This window comes from Nuphar pumila, chromosome 5 (assembly GCF_984573655.1).
Source record: "Nuphar pumila chromosome 5, dmNupPumi1.hap1.1, whole genome shotgun sequence".
NCBI lineage: Eukaryota > Viridiplantae > Streptophyta > Magnoliopsida > Nymphaeales > Nymphaeaceae > Nuphar > Nuphar pumila.
In genome coordinates, this window is record NC_143253.1 from 42359171 (window position 1) to 42379514 (window position 20344).

The following is a 20344-nucleotide window of genomic DNA, read 5'->3' on the forward strand; positions in this document are numbered from 1 at the left end:
GAGAGATCGTGCTCTATTTTTCATTTATATACATGTGTTACAGACTCGATCGGGTCTGGATATTACATAACCTTTCATCAGTTCCTGACCCGAATACAAATATAAGATATTATACAGATTCTGGTATTTGGGTCATAACCCGAAAACATAAACAGTTTCAATATGTGTGCAAAAAGTATTGCCGAGCCAAGATTTTTTAGTATACATTCCTCTAAGAAAATTCCATACCTCACTTGTCCCCTATGTCACATGGTTGCGGGGGTGCGACACTTTAAAAAAAACTTGGGTGCGGCAAAAATATATATATATATATAAAATTTGTGCAGGGGAGGGGTCGAGCTGATGAGTTGTGGAGCCTGATTCAAAGTTTTTGCACTTGCAGAAAGGGGGTCTAGGGGCTCCCCCCGGCGCGGGTCCCATTGCGCGTTCAACGGGCAGGGGGTCTCTGGGGGTAGCGCGCCCCAAAAGATTTTTTTAATATAAAAATTGGACACAAATGACCCTGGGTGCGGTCAACGCACCCATGGTCGGGTTGACCGCATCGGGTGCCGCACCCGCACGCGCACCCGCATCGCGTCAACGCGGGTGCGACATCCGGTTTGCCGAGTCCCTGTGACATAGCTTGTCCCTTTGAACATAGCAATAATAGCACAAATCTTGAGCTCGACATTATTCATGAACCAAGCTAATATATTAGCATTTTCTTTGTCCCAATTATCCATCTTCAATTGGTATTCTTGAATGACTTTCTCTCTTTCTTCACTATCAAGAGCTTTAACTTGGTCTCCCCTTTTGGTAAGCTTGAGTTGTAGCTCTAAAATGGAACCACTAATATGAACCCAAAGCTTCTTTCCCTTGAGGTGGTTCTCCATAGCAGCTTCCCACATCAAGTAGTTAGAACCATCAAGTTTGTAGAAGAATTCAATCTTAGATTCATGTTCGAACATGGTAAGAGATAGAGAGAGCAAGAAAGATTGGAAATCACAAACTACGATTCACGAATTGAGTGGGATGGAGTGCTTTAGAACCCATGGGCCACAAACCACGATCAAGGAGTGGCACCTCAAAATAAGCAATACTAAGAGAAAGGATCAAAGAGCCAATGGCTCTGATACCATGTAATGAGATGTCTCCAAGAATATAATGTCACAAAGCCACTAATGGGCACAACACATAAGCCATCAAGGGCTCACGCAAATGCATTAAGTACACACAATCACAAGCCACAAAGGGCACAAGAGCACACAATTAAAAAGATAATATTCTATTTAGGATAAAATGCTCAAGAAAAGCATGAAGAACCAGCCAGCTAGCCTAACGGCTCTAATACAAATGACAAGAATGCCCTTAATGTGTGTAACTAAATAAAAAAAATAAAAAATACAAGAAAAAGAAAAATACAAAAGTAACCCAAAATGCATTCTATATATATATATATATATATATATATATATATATAGAGAGAGAGAGAGAGAGAGAGAGAGAGAGAGAGAGCTTTCCTGTTCATTATATTGATTATGATCCCTCATAAGCATGTTAACCTTAAAAACCAAGCTGTGTGTCTTCTTTTCCTGCATTTTCCTTCACCCCCCCTTTTGTTTGCGTGATCATGACTTTCAGTATCCTGCTTCCCAGATTTTTGTAGGATACTAATTTTGTTCTTTTACTGTAATCCAGAACCCATCTCTTTTGCTTGCTTAATTTTGGAAATATGGTAAAAGAAAAGATCTATGATGGTGATGGATGTGGAAGCATTTGAAATGCAATTGACAGTATCGGAGAATATCTCTTTTGCTTGCTTAATTTTGGAAATAAGGTAAAAGAAAAGATCTATGATGCTGATGGATGTGGAAGCATTTGAAATGTGATTGACAGTATCGGAGATTATCTGGGCACTTTGAATGCCTAGGTCTTGATTGCTTGTGCATATTGGATAAGCACATTTTTATGTTTCACCAACGCGTGAGAAGTCCTCCTTAACGGAGCTACTAATATTGTGGAAGATGTTACTTTTTGGAACCTCTCGTTGGGTTCTCTTGTTAATGTTGCTTCAGCTGGTTCTTTGTAGGTGATGACTGGGAACATGAAGAAATATTTACAGATGACGATGAGGCTGTTGGTAATGATCCTGAGGAACGGGAAGATTTAGACCCAGAGCTTCCTGCTCCTCCAGAAATTAAGCAGGTTAGATTGTAAATGAGTGTCACTGACATTCTTAACAAGCCTGAGTGTCTACTGCTTTTCATGCTGGATAGTATAAGCTCTTGCCATCATATGTCATGAATCCTTACTCAATGACCTTGACCTGAACTTGACAGAAATTACTGAATCATATGGGATTATTTATTTTGAGATGGTAGTTGATAAACTTATCTAGGCAGAATGCATCTAATTGTTTTCATCATATTTTGATATTTTTAAATTTGTCAAAAACTGATGGAATCTACTTGTTTTCGGAAATGAGTCTTATTGTTTAGCTCATGAATGCTGCTTCAACTTTGACAGTTCTTCCTTTCTTGGTTTAGAATGAGTTTTCAATTTTGTAAGATTATACTTGTATATAACGAGAATGGTTTGCTTCAAGCAAAAAATGATCTCATAGCTGACACAGAATTGTAAGTGCACATGCCCCTTTTAAGAAATGAAATCTGCACAAGCATGATACTATCATGCATATCATGCTTCATTACAGTTTGGGAAGAAATTTAATAATCAGTCCCTCTACACAAGAATAAGCATTTTGTTTGGATGTATGTGATGTGTGAAAATATTTCACTGACAATTATGTTTGGCGTCTTAGTTAAAAAAATGCCTTCATCTCTTGCATGAACTTAAACTGATTGATGGAATGTGTTACATATATTTTTTAGTGACTTCCTGCTTCAGAGATCTTTCTATTGCTCAGCGAGAAGGATGTCCATCCTTCTTATGGCATTGAATTGCACTGATTGAATGCTTGCAAAACTGATTTTATGTTCCTTTTAAATTTTATACATTTAAATCTTGCTAATGGGGCTTCTAGAATCATTATCATATAGCAGTCCATATCACGTCATTTGAGATTGCATGTGATTTCATTCTATATGATTTGAAATCATATGATTCCATATCACAGGATAGACCGTGTTTTTAATGACATGAGAAGTGATACAAGGATTCAGGACGAATGCATGAATAAATTAAACTATGAATTAGAATTCAAGCAGTAAAGCAAATAAATGACAAACAAAGAATAAATCATGGGTTTTCAATCTCCAAAACTGAGTTTGTCCACCCCTCTAAACTATTTATAGACAAAGACTGGGTACTATTTATAGACAAAGACTGGGTACTAGATTTGGATTGATATATGAGTCTAGTGCAGTTACCTCTATGAACCATGCTCTCATGGATCCAAACTAAGGCGGTGATGGATTATATGCCTCATCTCCTCTATCACTTTGTCAGTTTAGTGGACCTTTGCATAGTTGTATCCTCACATTTAGGCTGTGAATCCATAACAGGGTTCAATTCTTATCCTATATCAGCCTGGCTAACCTTAATTGGATTTTGATTCTGGATCACTATCTCAAGTTTCAGGATATTTTGGATCTGCTCCGCATCATTCTACCCTGGATAGAGAGAATTTGGCTCCGGCGAATTTGTTGCATCATGAAAGGGGAATAGATCAACAAACACATGGAAGATTTATGAGGCATCAGACCTCTCAACTAAATATGCATTGTTACTCTGCTGTTGGAAGACTTTAGAAGGACCAACTTGCAGGGATCTAGTTTCCCAAAATAGGGAATAGTTCTCGATGCAAGTATACCATGACCTGATCACCAACCTCGGAACTAATCATCCCAACCTTTGTCTACATAAGGTTTATACATGGCATAACTTTTATCATGGCAAGCTTATAAAAAACCCTTATATGAAAGATCGGCCATTTCAGAAGTCTTGATGGTTACCCATCATGAGAAAACCAGTTTCCTTTCAGGGTACGAGAATAATTTTTTTGTTGTGAGATTTAAAGGGATAATGATTTTAGCTGGCCACATGAAATGTCCCCCTGTTTCATATTGCCAAGGGCAACCTAACAAGATGTGGTAAGTATCTATTTGAGTGACATCATATCATACCTCATCTTTGTAATACAGCCCCATGGAGAACTTAACAAGAACATCAACTGGTGATAGGCACTTCGCTTCCCTTCTCAAATTAAACCATTTTGTAAGGACATATGTGCTTTTCTATTTCCAAATGAAGCAGTTCAACCATTTCTAAGCAAACATATTTTCACGTTATATCGCTATCAATGGACATCACAAACATGACCTTCACACTTACAATGTGTGCAGAAAGCATTATGCCCCAACTAGTTCTGCTCTTTTGGAGCACGTGGAGTAGTGAGAGTGTATGCGATAGAGGAGATTGTTAATATCATTACGACTCACCCATGTCTCAAGTGCCATATTGGTCGGACTCATCATCTTGAGACATGGACCACTAAATTGCACCAGATTAGAACAGTTGATTGAATGAAGTCTCTGGCTTGGTGAGAAAATAAAGTCGTTGGTGGTGAGTTTAGTTATATTTTGGATCTACATGTGTCAAATCTCAATAACAACTTCTTTCTTCCATAAACTGGAATTGATGAAAGCCTGATACCAATATTAATGTATATTCATGTTGAATTGAGAAGAAGAGTGGTGTAAAAAGCGTGCTTTTGGAAGGTAGCTAGTGGAAGGTAGAGGGGCTTCTCACATAAAGTTCTTGTTTTGACAATTCAAAACTAAGAGAAAGCTTTTTACTAATGAATCAATATTCAAAATTGTTCAGTTATGAACCTTTTGTTCCAGCAAAGCATTGGAATTCTAAATTTTCATAAGCCACATGTTGTGTAACTTTTATGAATCCTGTCATTTCTTATAACTATGGGATTTGGCCTAGCCGTGGTGGGTCAAATTGCATAAGACTTGCAAGAACCAAGGTCTAGGACAGTTCCAAGCATGAGATGAGATGCAATGGTTGATATGAGTTTGTTCCTTCCTATCATGCTTGGAGAGCCTACAAGTAGGGCTGATAAATGAGCTGAACGAACCAAAGGTGTTCTGGCTTGACTTGTTTACCGCTAGAAGGTGTTTGGGCTTAGGCCCGTGCTTGTAATATCTCGTAATTTTTTTATGATTTTATAATTTTTGAATTATATACTTATATTGAAATTGATAAAAATTGTGAAAAAATAATTAAATAGAGGTGACGTCAGCTAGGTCTGGGCGTGACCCAGAGCCCACTGCCAATAGCTAATTGGGTTAATTAGAATTTGAGAAATTTATTATTTTTAACCTTTAAATTAAAGCAAAATTAAGGTTAAATTCAAGTGAAATTCGGAAGCAAAATTGAGGTAAGACCACCGTTAGATCTGCCTCAGAACGTAGATCTCGTAGGAGATCTGTTTTCTCAAAATCGGATTACGGTTGGCCCAAACAATGCGATTTTCAAAAATGAAGGGTTTTGAGCTTTTTTTGGCTTGGATCGGACTAGATCTGCTTCATTTAATCCATGCTAATATGGATCTGGACCTATTTCAGGATCCATATTGACTAGGATCCGATCCAGGTTGAGATCCATTTAGATTTTGATAAGGATTTGGATCCTTGATCCATAATTCATCCATGACAATTATAAAACTGAAATGAATTTAAAGTTTTAAAAACAACTTTTTAAATAGGAATAAGGATGAGGTAGAGTTTTGCCTGGGGTAGAACTCTACCCCATAATGACTTCTAGAAGGGGGCGCCCCCCTAGAATATTCATGTGGAATATAAAATAATTAAAATAATAAAAAATAAATTCGAACATAAAATCTAGAAGATAAGGAAGTTAGGGAGTAGAGTTCTACACTTGGTAGAACTCTACTCATTTAGAGAGGGGCATCTAGAAGGGGACGTCACCCGATCTCTAATAAAAAATCATAAAATATATAAAAAGGGGTCTAGAGAGCTCTCTCTCTCTCTCTCTCTCTCTCTCTCTCTCTCTCTCTCTCTCTCTCTCTCGAGAGAGAGAGAGAGAGAGAGAGAGAGAGAGAGAGAGAGGTCGTGTGGTTGAGGGGGGTATGAGAAAAAGAAGAAGAAAACAAGCCCTTCCTCAAAATTTTCTCTAATTTTTCATACTTCGAATCAAGGTACGGGTTTCTCTCTAAATTCGCACTGGAAAGGGAATCATATGAATTGATTTGAGCATAGGTTTAGAGGAAAAAAAAGAAAAATCTGATTTCAAAGCTATATATATTTATTGTTCATGATTGTCGATTTTCCTGTTTATGCAATCTGAATCTATATATATATACATATATATATATATACATATATATATATATATATATACATATATATACACACACACACACACACACATATATATATATTAGGTTTGACGATTTCCCCTGTTCATGCAATCTGAATATAATTATGTATATGTATTTTAGGTTTGTCGAGTTTCCATGCTCATGCAATCTGAATATATTTGTGTATATATTTCAGTTTGGTCGATTTCCCTGCTCATGCATCTAAAACTATATGTGGTTCAGATTTGTCTATTTCCATGTTCATGCATCTGAAAAGATGCATGTGTTTCAGAATGGTCGATTTCCTTGTTCATGCATATGAAAATATGCATGTGTTTCAACTTTGTCTATTTCAGTACTCATGCATCTGAAATATATATGTGTTTTTTGATTTACCGATTTCATATTCATATATATATATGTGTGTGTTTTTGATTTTGCCAATTTCATTGCTCCTAAAATATTCCCATGTATTTCACTTTTGCCTACTACCTGATCATGCTATTTTCAAGAGCTGTATATGTAAAGCCCGTGAAAAAAAAAAAATCGCGTCCGACTCGTGTCAGACACGTGCCCGGCACGTGTCGGACACGAGTCAGGGTCTGACCCCTGTGTCGGGCCCGGATCCGGGCCAGACCCGAGCTCAACCCGGACCCGGGTTCTCGAACTCTCGAGAACCTGCGTCTTTTAAAAAGACGCAGGTGTCTCGGGCGAGGGGCAAAACCCTCGCCCCTTCTCTCTCTCCTCTGCTCCGCCTCCCTCGAGCTGTCGCCGGCGATCGGAGACGCCGACGAGCGGCTCCGTTTGGCCGCCTCCTCTCTCGGTCCGGCGGGCCTCCCTGACGACCGGCAATCCTCCCAGCGACCACGTTTCCCCTGTCTTTTGGCTGTGAGGGCGGTGACCTCCGACGACTCGCCGTCAGCCACGGCCACCGTCCTGGGTGCTGCAGCCGCCGGCGATCGTCGCCTCCCTCTTGCTGTCTCCTGTGTTGCCGACGCCGACGAATCGACGCCGGCCTCCCTGACGACTGGTGATTCTCCCCCTTCGAGCTTCGGTGAGCCCCTCGATCGACCCTTCTCTTCTCGTTCCTCCCTGGGCCACCGACGTCGGCGACTCGCCGCCGGCCACCGCCAGCCACCAGTGTCCGATGATCCTCCCTGCGGCCTCCGACGTCGGCCACTCGTGGCCGGCCACATCTTTGCAGAAAAACCCCTTGCTGCAGTCGCCGACGATTCGCAGCCGGCATCCGCAGCCGACGACGACCTGCGTTCCTCCCTGCAGTCGCCGAGCGCCGGCGATTCGCCACTCGTTTCCACTCAGCTCCTCCCCCAGTCGCTGCGGTCTTCGGAGGTATAACCCTCCCCTCTTTCCTCCTGTGTGTTGGGTGGATCGACAGGGGGGCTGAGCCCCCTGTCACCCCCGCTTGTTGGCAGGGGGCTAAACCCCCCCTGCCACCCTTTGTTGTTGGTCGACAGGGGGCTGAGCCCCCTGTCGTTGGCTCTTCTTGGCAGGGGGTTCCGCCCCCTGTCACTCTCTTTGCTGTGGGACGACAGGGGGGCTGAGCCCCCTGTCGCCTCTTGTTTTGGCAGGGGGTTACCCCCCTGCCTTTTTCGCTCTTGGTCGACAGGGGGACTGAGCCCCCCTGCTCTTTTGGTGATTCTCGGTAGGGGGAGGGGTCCCCTGCCTTGGTGTTGCCTCTCGGCAGGGGGCTTTGCCCCCTGTCTTCTTTTTGTTTGCCGGTAGGGGGCGAGGCCCCCCTGCCTTCTGCTGTTTTCCCTGCAGGGGGTGGAGCCCCCTGCACCCTCTGTTGTTCCTGGCAGGGGGCGGAGCCCCCCTGCTCTTTTGTTGCTCCTCGGCAGGGGGCTCTGTCCCCCCGCCTCTTGCATTGGGCCGGCAGGGGGCGGCCCCCTGCCTCCTGCGTTGTGCCAGCGGGGGGGGCGAAGCCCCCCCTGATTTCTTGTTTTCGAGCAGGGGCTTGCCCCCTGCATCTTTGCTGTTTTTCGGCAAGGGGCTTTGCCCCCTTGCCTTGTTCTTGCTGCCAGCAGGGGGTTGCGCCCCTGTCTCTTGTTCTGACAGGGGGTGTTTCTCCCCTGCCTTGTTGTGGCAGGTGTGGCAGGGAGCCCCTGCTCCCTCCCCTGCCTTTCCTTGTGCTAGCAGACAGGGAGCTCCTGCTCCCTGCCTCTCCTACTGTTGCCAAGCAGGACTGAGGCCCCTGCCTTTGGCACCCTTGTCTGCAGGATGCAGACCTCCTGCCTCTGCCTTCTGCAGGCAGGAGACCTTGCTATGTTTGCTTCTCTTTTCTTATGTGGCATATACTAACGTTCAAAGATCTCCAGGTTGAACGGTGGATCCAGCTCGCCCTCTGTGGCTCGAGCTCTTCTTTGCCTACGCTGCATGCGTACGAGGACCTGCAACCCCTTAAGGTAGGGGATTTTTGCGTGAAAGGACAATGAACTGATAAATGCTAAAATAAGAAAGATAACTAAAAGAGGATGATATATGTATGCATATAATATATATACGTATGTCTTTACCTTCAAGGACGCGGTTTCGCGATCCTTGTCCTCTTTACTTTCTTGCACTTTCTTTTCTGTCGCCGCCGCGCTATATGTGCCTAGGCTTTTCATTTCTGTCTTTACATTTCCTGCCTTTTAACTCAAGGACGCGGTTTCGCGATCCTTGTCCTTTTTACTTTCCCGCACTTTATTTTCCTGTTGCCCCGCGCTTCGCGCCTTGGCATTTACTTATGTTTGCCTTATTCTCCAGGATGCCTGGTCCTCCTTTATGCTCATGCACTTTACCTTCTTGCATTTACTTGTTGCCCCGCGCTTTATGCGCCATGTGCTTTGCTCCTCGCTTTACCCTTCGTGCTTTACTATCTTGTACTGTCGTGCTTGCTTTTGCACTTGCCTTTTGCTTGTGTTTGTTCTTACCTTGCCGTTGCCCTTCATGCATGTATTCTTATCTCTGTCGTATGCTGTCTTTCTTGTTTACGCTTATCGATCTATCGAGGTGCAACCCTATGCCTCGTGAGTCGTCCTTTACACTTGCGTAGTCAGTGTAGGATCTCCTACCTCACGAGTCGCTTGCGTAGTTGCCTACTTGTGCGTTACGATGATCGAGGTATGATCTCATACCTCGTGTGGAGCTTTAGCGTTCTGCCCTCGCGGTGCGGCTTCGCCCCCGAGGCTTGTCCCTCGTCGTACCTTTGTATTAGTATGTGCATGAGTTTGCCTCTTGTCAGCTTGCACTCTCTGAGTGTAACTTCGAGTGCGTAGTGTATATCGTCTCACTTGGCTTACAAGCCACGACACACACTTATGCACTTCAGTTCTCAAAAGACATCGTCTTAGGTGCAAACCTATTTTCTAGATGTATAGCTTGTAAATCAGAGGTAGCGGTCGGACCTCCCAAATTGATGTATTTGGGATATATGTGTTACAACCTTAGTTTGCCTATTCGATACGACTTAGATAACCTTATTTAGGATCCGGTGCACGATTAGGGGTGGGGATCCTAGCAAGGTACTTGCGTCATCACTAGACCAGCGTTACCTCACCTCTGATGCGAGACCTAGTTTTAGGCTTTCTGGTTCAACCATGATTGTAGCACCTTCCTTCGTGAAGGTATTGCTGGATCTCTTATAAGAGATCCATGTTCTTCCTCTTGTAGTTATACCTTTAGTTACGTACGATATGTTTGGACCACGAAGAGAAGGATGAGAGGTTTATAGTAACCTCTAAGCGTGTATTGACACATTAAGCTAATCCTGCTATGTTGCTTTCGCCTAATAGACAGATTGCTCGCGATTGTCTAAAAGACCCGAGCACGATCAGTTGGAACTGGAATGAGTTCACTGCAGGCTTCTATAAAGTAGAAGCATTGGGATTTCCTGCGAGAGATCCATACCCCTCTTATCGTGGTTGTACTTTTGAACAGGTACGTTACGTACTACGATGAGTAGGATGAGAGGCCTATGTCTGCCTCGAACATGCAATGGCATGTGTTTGAGATCACAAGAGTGATGTTTCTACCCTCACTAAGGATTGACCCCCCTTTTCATTGTGATTGTATATGTGAATAGTTACGATGTGTACTGCTGTGAGTAAGATGTGAATTGTGTGCTTGTCTCGAACGCGCAATGGCGCGTATAACTCACCTAAATAATAATCATGCGCCTTCACAGGCAAGATGCTCGATTGGGTTGAAAGACCAGAGCATGAGAATGGGACGGCGGTTAAGAAACCCTCCGTCGCGCTCATTCGGAACGGTTCATCAAGAGAGAGGATGGATGGTACAAAACTCCGATGGACAGTCATATATGGCAATCTCGGGCAAAGATCCGACCTTCCCCAGTCATCGGAGGTCAGGGGAAATCCTTCGGGCCACTTCTGCAGAAGTACGGATGCGCATCCATTGGGCCTTTGTTTGCCTTTGGGGATTTACTCTCTTGGTCACAGACCGTCCCCTTAGGAAGCGGACTCAGTCAGTCATTCGGGGTATAATAAGATACATAGCATAATGGACCCCCGAATCGATCTCGGCTGTTTCTACGTTTTGCCTTGTGCGTACCCACAATGACCTGCTCAGTAATGAGACAAGATATAACTTATACACATGATCTTGAGATATGCATATTGTGACGTGCATTGCTTGCTTGCTTGTTAGCTCGGTAGTTAGGTATGCTACTCGTTGAGCTAGGTACGCCGGTCGAAGCGTTACCCTTATTGGTTAAACTGCTTACGCAGTTCTGTGCTTGGTGATAACTAGCTTCTCATACTAGTTGATTGCTTATCTTGTGTAGCTTACAAATTGCTTGTGATGCAATAGCTTGTGCCTCACGATTAATGTAGTTGCTGACCGATAGGCTGAACCATATAATGGTACTTGTATTTATTTCGAATGTTGTTATGAATACCTGTCTTTTGCAATTGCCTTTGCTTGGCTGGTGGATAGAGTTAGTTACTCTTCACCTATTATATTTGTGAGGTTGCTATAGTGGTCTGTTCAAGCACTCTGATCCTTCCTGCTCTTTTACGTAGCTGTCTGCTTTACTAGAGCTTTGCTTACTCCACAACACATTTGGTTAGATCTGCTAGTCTTGCTTGTTTTTTTTGCTTGGGCTAGCGTTTATCTTACTTATTGCAGCTTCTGCTCTTTCTTGTCCTTTGCACCCCTACTAGTCTGTTGTGTGACTGACCCATTTTCATGGGCAGATGGTGAACAGGTTGAGACAGCTTGCGATGGCATGATGACGCGATGCACTCAAGGCAATGCCCTTTCCTGACGTTGCGCTCCTGGGGATACTTTTGATAGATGCGGTATAAGGTTTTTTTGAAAGCATCTCTTTTGATTATAACTCTGCATTTCTAAAACTGTATTACCAAAATATGGTTCTTCTTTAATTTCAATAAAATATCTATTTGAACTGCAAATCGGTTTGTAAGAGGGAAACTGCTTTTTGGTTGTAATGTGCCAAGGTCTAGGGACTTGTTGTTTTGAACCTGATCTTCCGCTGAACTTCTGTTTTAAACTCTGATAAATGATTGATTTCAAAGCTTTCAACCTTTTTCATAAAAGGTTTCAAGTCTACGATTTTGGGGCGTTACAGTATATCATGTGTTTTAACTTTGTTTATTTTCAGAATTTGATCATGTACATGAATTTGACTCGTAGTTGATATTTTTTGATATGGTCGATACATGGACATGAATTTGATCATGGACATGAATCTGACTAGCTGTTGTGATGTTATGTATGGTTGATACATGTACATGTATATGAATCTGACGAGCAGTGGTTAATTTGCTGCATAGCCGACTCGTGTTCATAAAACCGATCATGTGCTCGAATCTGATCGGCACTTGTAATTTCTGTATAGCCAATTTACGTACATGAAGATGATCATGTACATGAATCTGATTGAAAAATGTATTTTTCTGACTTGGTACATAAATTTGATCCTAAACCGATCAGTTTGTAATTGTGCATATCATACACATGAATCTGAAAATAAGTAGATGTTTGCATGATTGAGATCATATGCATGTTTGGTTGATTATATATTCATTGATCATGAATGGTTGTGCATTCTTTTTATGTTTTGAATGTGCATTGTGAACATGTTTGGAAACTGTGTGTGTGCTCGTGTTTACTGAAATTTTGCATTTGGCATAAATTACTTGTTGAGATGTGTTAGTGGTTATGTGTGAACCACTGCGGGTTTATGTAGGTCGGGAGCATGTGTTGCTCTAATGTTGTTGATTTGTTTATTTGCAAAATAATTTTTGAAAATTATTGCTTTTTTAAATTTAATTACATGGTTAAATTGCAAGGGTCATGCCAAAAATTGTTTTTCATGTTGATTTGCAAAACAGTTATTGTGTAAAAAACTTGAAACTGATTTGAAATGGTAAAAAAGACCAAATAGTGTAATTAATCTATTCCTTGATGTTCCTTCCACAGTGTAAGAATCTTGAATGGTGGTCATATATGACCATGATGATACTAAAACTCCGTATGCAATTGTGCTCTAGAACCCGGTGTGTGGTTCACTTCTTGGTTACGATTTTAGGGAGCTTTCAACACTTTGCCTGGGGGCGGTGGTGTTGACTCAACTATAGTTATTGATATACCAAAAAAGTAACGTCAGTGGATGTTGATTTCCCTGATGTTCCGGCTTTAGATGTTGATTTCTAATATTCTGATTGATACTGTTGATTCCTGATATCGGTCGAGGAATAAGTGCAGAACCTAGTAAATAAAATACAAATTGTGTGTTAAGCGATGATTGTGAACCTAACATGTACTTCTGAAATTGTGCTCTTTTTTAGTATCCACGAGTTTAAGGACAAGTAAAAATTAAACTTGTATGCATTTAATAGGGACATGCATACAAAAGCGATTTTGATAAATAACTTAATAAGTTATTCATGCATGTGCATTAAATTATACATATTTCACTGTTCAACATTAGTTTATGCATCTTTGTATATTTGATTCTGCATGATATTTGGTTGAATGCTTGAATGATAAGATAATTGTGGTAAGTTATTGCTTCTGATTTCTTCTGAAATTTATGCAAGAATTAATTTATGCTATTTCTGTTACTATTGAATTTTTAGAGGAATTCGTACGAGGACTTTGGTTCTTACTCGTTTTTTCTAAAACTGTTTTACAAGCACAGGTGCTCAGTGATGTCTATGACTGGCTAGTTGGAGGACGCAAGACTTGTGACTGGGTGTTTGGGTTCTGACTTGGGCGCATGATTATGCTAGAGTTGATTTTATGCTTTTAAACTTTTAAACTTGTTGATTTTATTAATGAAGTTTGATTTATTACTTCAAGTTGATTCAATGCGTGGAATGATTTGTGGTTTGGTTATATTAAATCTGCGATGTACCCTAGGTCCTTGGGATGTTTTTCGCAAATGTTTAAAAAAAATGTCCACTCTTTTATGAGGGTCAATTAGAGTCATTATAGAGTTGGTATCAGAGCTATGCATAGAATTACTTGAGTGCAGTTAAAACTAGTCAGAATCACTACCATAAAAGTCACGAACTCGTACTCGAGAAGCGGTCTCTACATCACTTGTAAGAGCTATCTGTAAAAATTTGTTTTCTTACTGGTTTGAAATTTGTGAATTTCTATATTTTGACTGTAGGGATAAATATATTTAAATCATGGTGTCGTGATTTAAATTCTGTGCTTGATATGATTGTGCTTGTTATTCTGGGATCAATCCTAAGGGGGTAGGCTTGATCAGGCGTATAAATTTACTAATTAATTCTGATTGAATTTGTTTTATTGATGTATGCTCGTACTCACGCTAGTTCTAGCACTCCAACAGACTGACAGTAGCAAAAGAACTTCCTAACAAATGCCTTTAACCGTCTGGCTGCAACTGTTACTACACATGTTCAGGTGCCGATGGCGCAACCCACGACATGTGTCTATCTCGCATCAGTTGAGATCAGGAACACTGGTGCAGTCGCGTATGAGTTCTTAAACTTGGATCCATCAACTTTTTCTGAGAAGCCCGACCCAGAGGCTGCTGAGAGTTGGGTCGAGGAGACCGAGATCCGAGATGGCGTTTCGTGTCCTACCAGTGCTTGAAGATAGACAAACAAATTTTGGCACGTACCGTCTGAAGGGCGATGCCAAGAAGTAGTGGGATACCCTGCTCCCCAGGTGAAATACACAGGTGTCGAGGCCATCCCTTGGGAGAACTTCAGAGGGGAGTGCCTGGAGGTGTACTTTCCCTCCTTTGTCAAGGAGAGGATGCAACAACATTTTCTCGAGTTCACGCTAGAACATGAGTTTGGTGGACTACACTACAAAATTTAGGAGCCTGGAGAGATACTGCCCCAACTTGTTTACTGATGACAAGGCGAGGGCAACGAAGTACGTGCGAAGGTTGAAGGACGGGTTTCGAGTCCAAGTTATGACCAACCGTCCTACCACTTTCAGTGACACCATTGAGTCTGCTTCCATCCTGAATGAGGAGTGAGAGCAATTCACGGATGGACAACAGAAGAAGGGAGGAAAAGGCAATGATGGAGTACAAAAGAACCCACCTACGAACGGCAAGACACAGGGGGCCTGGAACAAAAAGCAGAAGACCTAGCAGGGTAACTTCCCAACATCCCTATCTTGTAATCTCTTAGGAAAAATTTAAATGCTTTGCAATCAATCATTTTTCAGGATTTAAAATAGCAGTTCAGCGAAAAAACGATGTTTGAAATAACAAGTTAACAGACCTTGGGCACATTACATGCGAACTTTTCTTTACGTAATAGATTTGTATATCCGTATAAGCATTAAAACCACATAGATTCAAAAAAGGTTTTTGATAATTAAAGTTTATACAAAAGAGAAATTTCAAAAGAAACCCTTATACAAAATTACAAAACGTGCTCGGGAGCGAAACAACAGAGAAAGAATGTGATCTTGATATCATCACGTCATCGTGCCATTGCCTCTCATATCAACCTAATCATCACCTGTACTTTATAAAACGGGTCAGACTTATAAAAATCTGGTAGGTGCATAGATATTAAAATTCAGAACAAGACTAACATATGCGTTGTTCTTTTTGTGATGTACAATTCAGAATAAGTAAAATGAGCATGATAATTTTGTTTTGATAATTAACTGTCCTGAGAGTACGCAAAGGAAAAACGTAGAATCAACTGAGACTGTTTGAGGGTTTGTTATTCTATGTATTTTGATATCCCAAACAACTAGTTGAGTTCGCTCCTAAAGGGACGACCAATGACCGAGAGAGAATTCCCTAGAGGTCACTTGTTCAAGGGGATGCATCCAAATTTCTGCAGAAGTCATTGAGATCTACCACCTAGGATAATTTTTGGTAGCTCAGTCCCCTAAATCCGATGATTGATGACACCGAGTCATTGCTACTCGAGGAACGTAGTTGTTAACAACTTGTCCATCAGAGTTTTTGTGCCATTCCATTCCATCTCTAACGGAACCAAAGATACGAATGAGTATGTCAGGTTCTATTTTAACTGACGACCCATTCTACATGATTTGGTCTTTTAAACCGAATCGATTATCTTGCCTGTGAAGGCGTTCACCACCATTTATGTGATTTTCTTTTAATCATCATGCATTTTCACACTACGAGGTTACTATAAACCTCCAGTCCAATCATCATATTACTAACATGCTGTGCATGTCTGATAGTACCACTACAATTTGAAGGATATCAGTTTCTCGAAAAGAAACCCCAACATTTTTTTAGAAATTTTAAAGTCCCGTGCTTTAGGCCGAGAAAAATTCGAGTAATTTAGGATACCAAAAAGAAAGACCAGACGTACGTAGTTGAAGCCTTTCCGTTATGCTGGTTCGAGGAGAAAACTCAGTTGCGAATACGCAAACGCAAAACACTTGTTTTGCTTTTAGCGATCGCAATAATGTGAGCTTGAAATCTCGCATGTGAAATATTTTTTAAAAAGAGATTCCGTAAGGATGCTCAAATCTGCGTCTTTAAATACATGCATGCTTAATCTAAAGTAGGCAGAAGTATGCAAAATTGCATACTTTGTAAAGTTATATATATATATATATATATATAATACATATATAGTAAAGCATAAGCCTGTGCACATTACAACGTGGCGGCAAAGTAAATGACATAAAGCAAGGCCCGATGTGCGAAACCACACATCGAGCTAAATAAATTGCATAAGCGATGCACGAAACCGTACATTAGCTAAATAGTTTGCGTAAGTAATGCACGATGTACGAAACCGTACATCGGCTAAATAAATTACGTAAGCGATGCACGATGTAAGAAACCGTACATCGGCTAAATAAATTGTGTAAGCGATGTACGATGTACGATGTACAAAACCATACATCAGCTAAATAAATTGCTTTGGCAATGTACGATGTACGAAATCGTACATCGGCTAAATAAATTGCGTAAGCAGGAGCATCTGCACATTACAACGCGGTGGCAAAGTAAATTACATAATTTAAATGGACAAGAATACACAGAACTGCGTCCTTGAGTTAAAAGGACATATATATATAAATAAATAAATAATATGTATAAGTTAGAAGTATTTCGTCATTTGTTATCGTATGTAACTTTTCCCTATTTTAGAGATGGTTCGAATCTCTGACAATTCCGAGCTTAGGTTCTTAAAGGCTCGTGCTTTGGCAAGCGTGTCGTGTCCGTTGTGTCGGTGTAGAGCGCTAAAAAGGATTCTATTGCGCTGCATAAAGGATGATATTAAATACCTTATTTTAGTGGACGAGGCAATGATTGCGTCGCAGGGGTTGAACCCGAACCCAATTGGAGTTGATCGAATCATGCCAGGCTCAATGCTAGCCGATCTCAGCTCTATAACACCTGACCAGGTAGGCCAAAGTGAGGGCAGGTAGGGCCGACCGGCTGACTTGGTGAAGTCGAGTCAAACTCGGTGCACACGAGGCAGCTCGGGTTACTGGGCCGACTCGGGCTACACTCGGTGATAGCTGAGCTTGGCATGGCTCGACCAGACTCGAAACAACAACAACACTAGAAGTTGCTGCTGCTCGAGCGCAACAAAAGGATGGGGGAAACAGAGGGGTGGGTGTCAGGTGGAGCTGCCTCAGTCCCTCCACCCGACCAACCCAGCGAGAAGGGAGAGGCTGACCGGGTGGGGGGAGGGGGGGGGGTTGCCTAACCCTGCCTGAGGGAGAGGCATCTCCCTCCGACTGCCCCTTCTCGGAAAAACGACAGCAACCAAAGGCTACTGCCGATTTTGCCAGAGAGGAGGAAGGAGAGGTCTCACGGCGAGCCAGAGCCACCACCGCTGGTGGCTCTGGGCTGCCAGTGAGGGAAAAACAGGCTGCTGTCGTTTTTCCGAGAGGAGGAAGGAGTGATCTCCTGGAGAGCCAGAGCCACCACCGCTGGTGGCTATGGGCTGCCAGTGAGGGAAATACAATAGGGGGTGCGGGGGTTGTGCCTTCAGCCGCCCCACCTGGTCATCAGGGAAAGGAGAAGAGGAGAGGGTGCTCGGCACCCTCCCTCCTGGCGAGCCAGAGCCACCACCGCTGGTGTCTGGTTTGCCGCCGAAAAACAGATTAGAGAAGGGAGGGCGACACTTGAGTGGTGTGGCCACTTTTGAAAAAAAAAGGGCAAGAGAGGCACCCAAGTGGTGCCGCTGCTTCCGATAGGGTGGCAACATCGAGTGATGCCGCCACCATTGAGAGAAAGAGGGAAAGGTCAGAGAGAGAGAGAGAGAGAGGGATAGAGGCTCCGACGAGGTGCAGGGAGGGTCGGGGTGTGCCGGCGTGCGAGAGAGATGGGAGAGAGAGAGTCAGGGTCGACCGTTAAAAAGAAACCCCCCTTGGGGTTTAAATAGCCCATGGGGGGGGGGGGTTGGATGTCAACCCACTAGTCGACATCCAATCTGGATTCGGGTTGGATCTGATCGGATCCAACCTGGATCAAAACATTTTTTTTAAAACACGAGTCTTTACAGGAAGACTTCATCGACTTTTTGGCGGTGCAACAAGAGTCATCCTCAGGGTTCTTGTCCGCTCTTCAAGGGGGTCTGCTACTAGTGTCAACAACCCAAATACATTGCCTTGTACTGTCCGAACAAGCCAGCGGCTTAGGGCAGTCAGCAACAACAGAGACCTTAGCAGCAACAGGCACAGAGGAAGACGAACGTGCGAGATTACGCTGCCACGACCACCGAGAAGAGCGATCAGGCCGACCTAATTGAAGGTATTATTGTAGTCGCTGACCATCTTGCTCGTGTTATATTTGATTTTAGGGCAACCATTCATTTATATCCTCGTCTTTTGTTGGACTGCTTGACCTTATACCGTTTAGCTTAGAGAAGACACTAGATATGATGTCTCCTATGAGCGTATCCATTCGATGCGGAAGTACCTTCCTGCAGTTCAAGTAGTTATCGAGGGACACAAGTTATTTGCCGACCTAGGGATGTGCGGTGTTCTTGGCCAGTGTGTCCTCCACAAACAGTTAGGAGACACCCTTTGAGCAATTAGATGTGGTTCGTGATTTTCTGGATGTCTTTCTGAAGGACTTACCGGGTTTGCCACCTCATAGGGAGATCAAGTTAGTGCCTGACATGACACCGTGTCGCATGTACCATATTGCATGACACTTGCAGAGCTTGTTGAGCTGAAGAAGCAGCAGTAGAAACTTCTTGACAAGAGTTTCATAAGGCCGAGTATGTCAACTTGGGGTGCACCAGTCTTGTTTGTCATGAAAAAGGATGGATCCACATACTACCGCATGCTGAATCAGGTCACTATGAAGAACAAGTACCCTTTGCCCATGATTGATGATTTGCTTGACCAGTTGCACACGACAAAGGTGTTCTTTAAGATTGATCTTCGTTCAGGGTACCATCAGTTATAGATCAAGGAAGAGGATATCCCAAAGACGACGTTCAGGTCCAGATACCGATATTACGAGTTCTTGGTGATGTCTTTTAGACTCACTAATGCCCTGCAGCGTTTAGCGTTTATGGACCTGATGAATCGAGTCTTTAGGTTGTGGCTGGATCTGTTTGTCATCGTATTCAGGTCGACCTGATCGAAGGTATTATTGTACTCGCTGACCATCTTGCTCATGTTATATTTGATTTTGGGGCAACCATTCATTTATATCCTCGTCTTTTGCAGGACTGCTTGACCTTATACCGTTTAACTTAGAAAAGACACTAGATGTGATGTCTCCTATGAGCGTATCCATTCGATGCGGGAAGTACCTGTTAAATTATGTAAATAAATCATGTAATGTTATATATATATAAGGTAATACATATACATATATTAATATATATGTATATGTATCTACTTATTATATATATAAAATATATATTTCTATTATTTAGCCGTAAGGGTAGTTTAGTTTTTTTTTTCATTTTTGCGCATATTCATTTCTTGAATATGTATTGTATTTTTTCCCTTTTTATTTTTCTCTTTTTTTTTCTTTTTTGTACCCTTTGTACTTTGTACCTTGGGGGGCCCACCACTAGTCGTTGGGCCCCTCCAACGGTCACATTTGTGACCGTTGGAGGGGCTCCAACGACTATGTGGGAGCCTCTCCAAGGGTCTCTCCAAGCCCTATATAAAGGGCTCTCCTCCATTGTATTTTTCAAGGCTTTGGGATTATAGCCCAAGCTTGTGTTAGTGGAACTTATGACTTTTGGGTTCGTATTTGTGCATTTGTGAGTTTGTGTTGTGCATTGTGTGCACAAGTGTTTCAAGTGTTTTTGTTGGGCGTTTGTATACGCATTTATTTCCAAGAATATTGTAATATTGTTCGTAGTATCTTGTTGGAGATACTTTCACATGGTATCAGAGCCTTGTTTGAAGAAGAAGGATCATGCATTTCTTCTCTTTTGAAGTGCCTCGAAAAATGTGCATTCAAGCTATTGGAATTTGTAGTTGATCATCTTCTTCGGGCAATATTTTAGAAGCCTCTTTTGTCAAGAAAGAGTTGAAAAGCCTTTGAGGTAC

At 42.3% G+C, this 20344-nt stretch overlaps 1 protein-coding gene across 2 annotated transcripts in view; it reads left to right on the forward strand.

The window, feature by feature from the left end:
• Nucleotides 1-20344, forward strand: part of RAP74 (transcription initiation factor IIF subunit alpha RAP74) — a 63385-nt gene that overhangs the window by 16736 nt on the left and 26305 nt on the right. For both annotated transcript variants that reach the window (XM_090006053.1, XM_090006054.1), the window contains exon 6: nt 2069-2184. In XM_090006053.1, coding sequence (XP_089862179.1) covers nt 2069-2184 — 116 coding nt within the window. The remainder of the gene's footprint in view (nt 1-2068; nt 2185-20344) is intronic.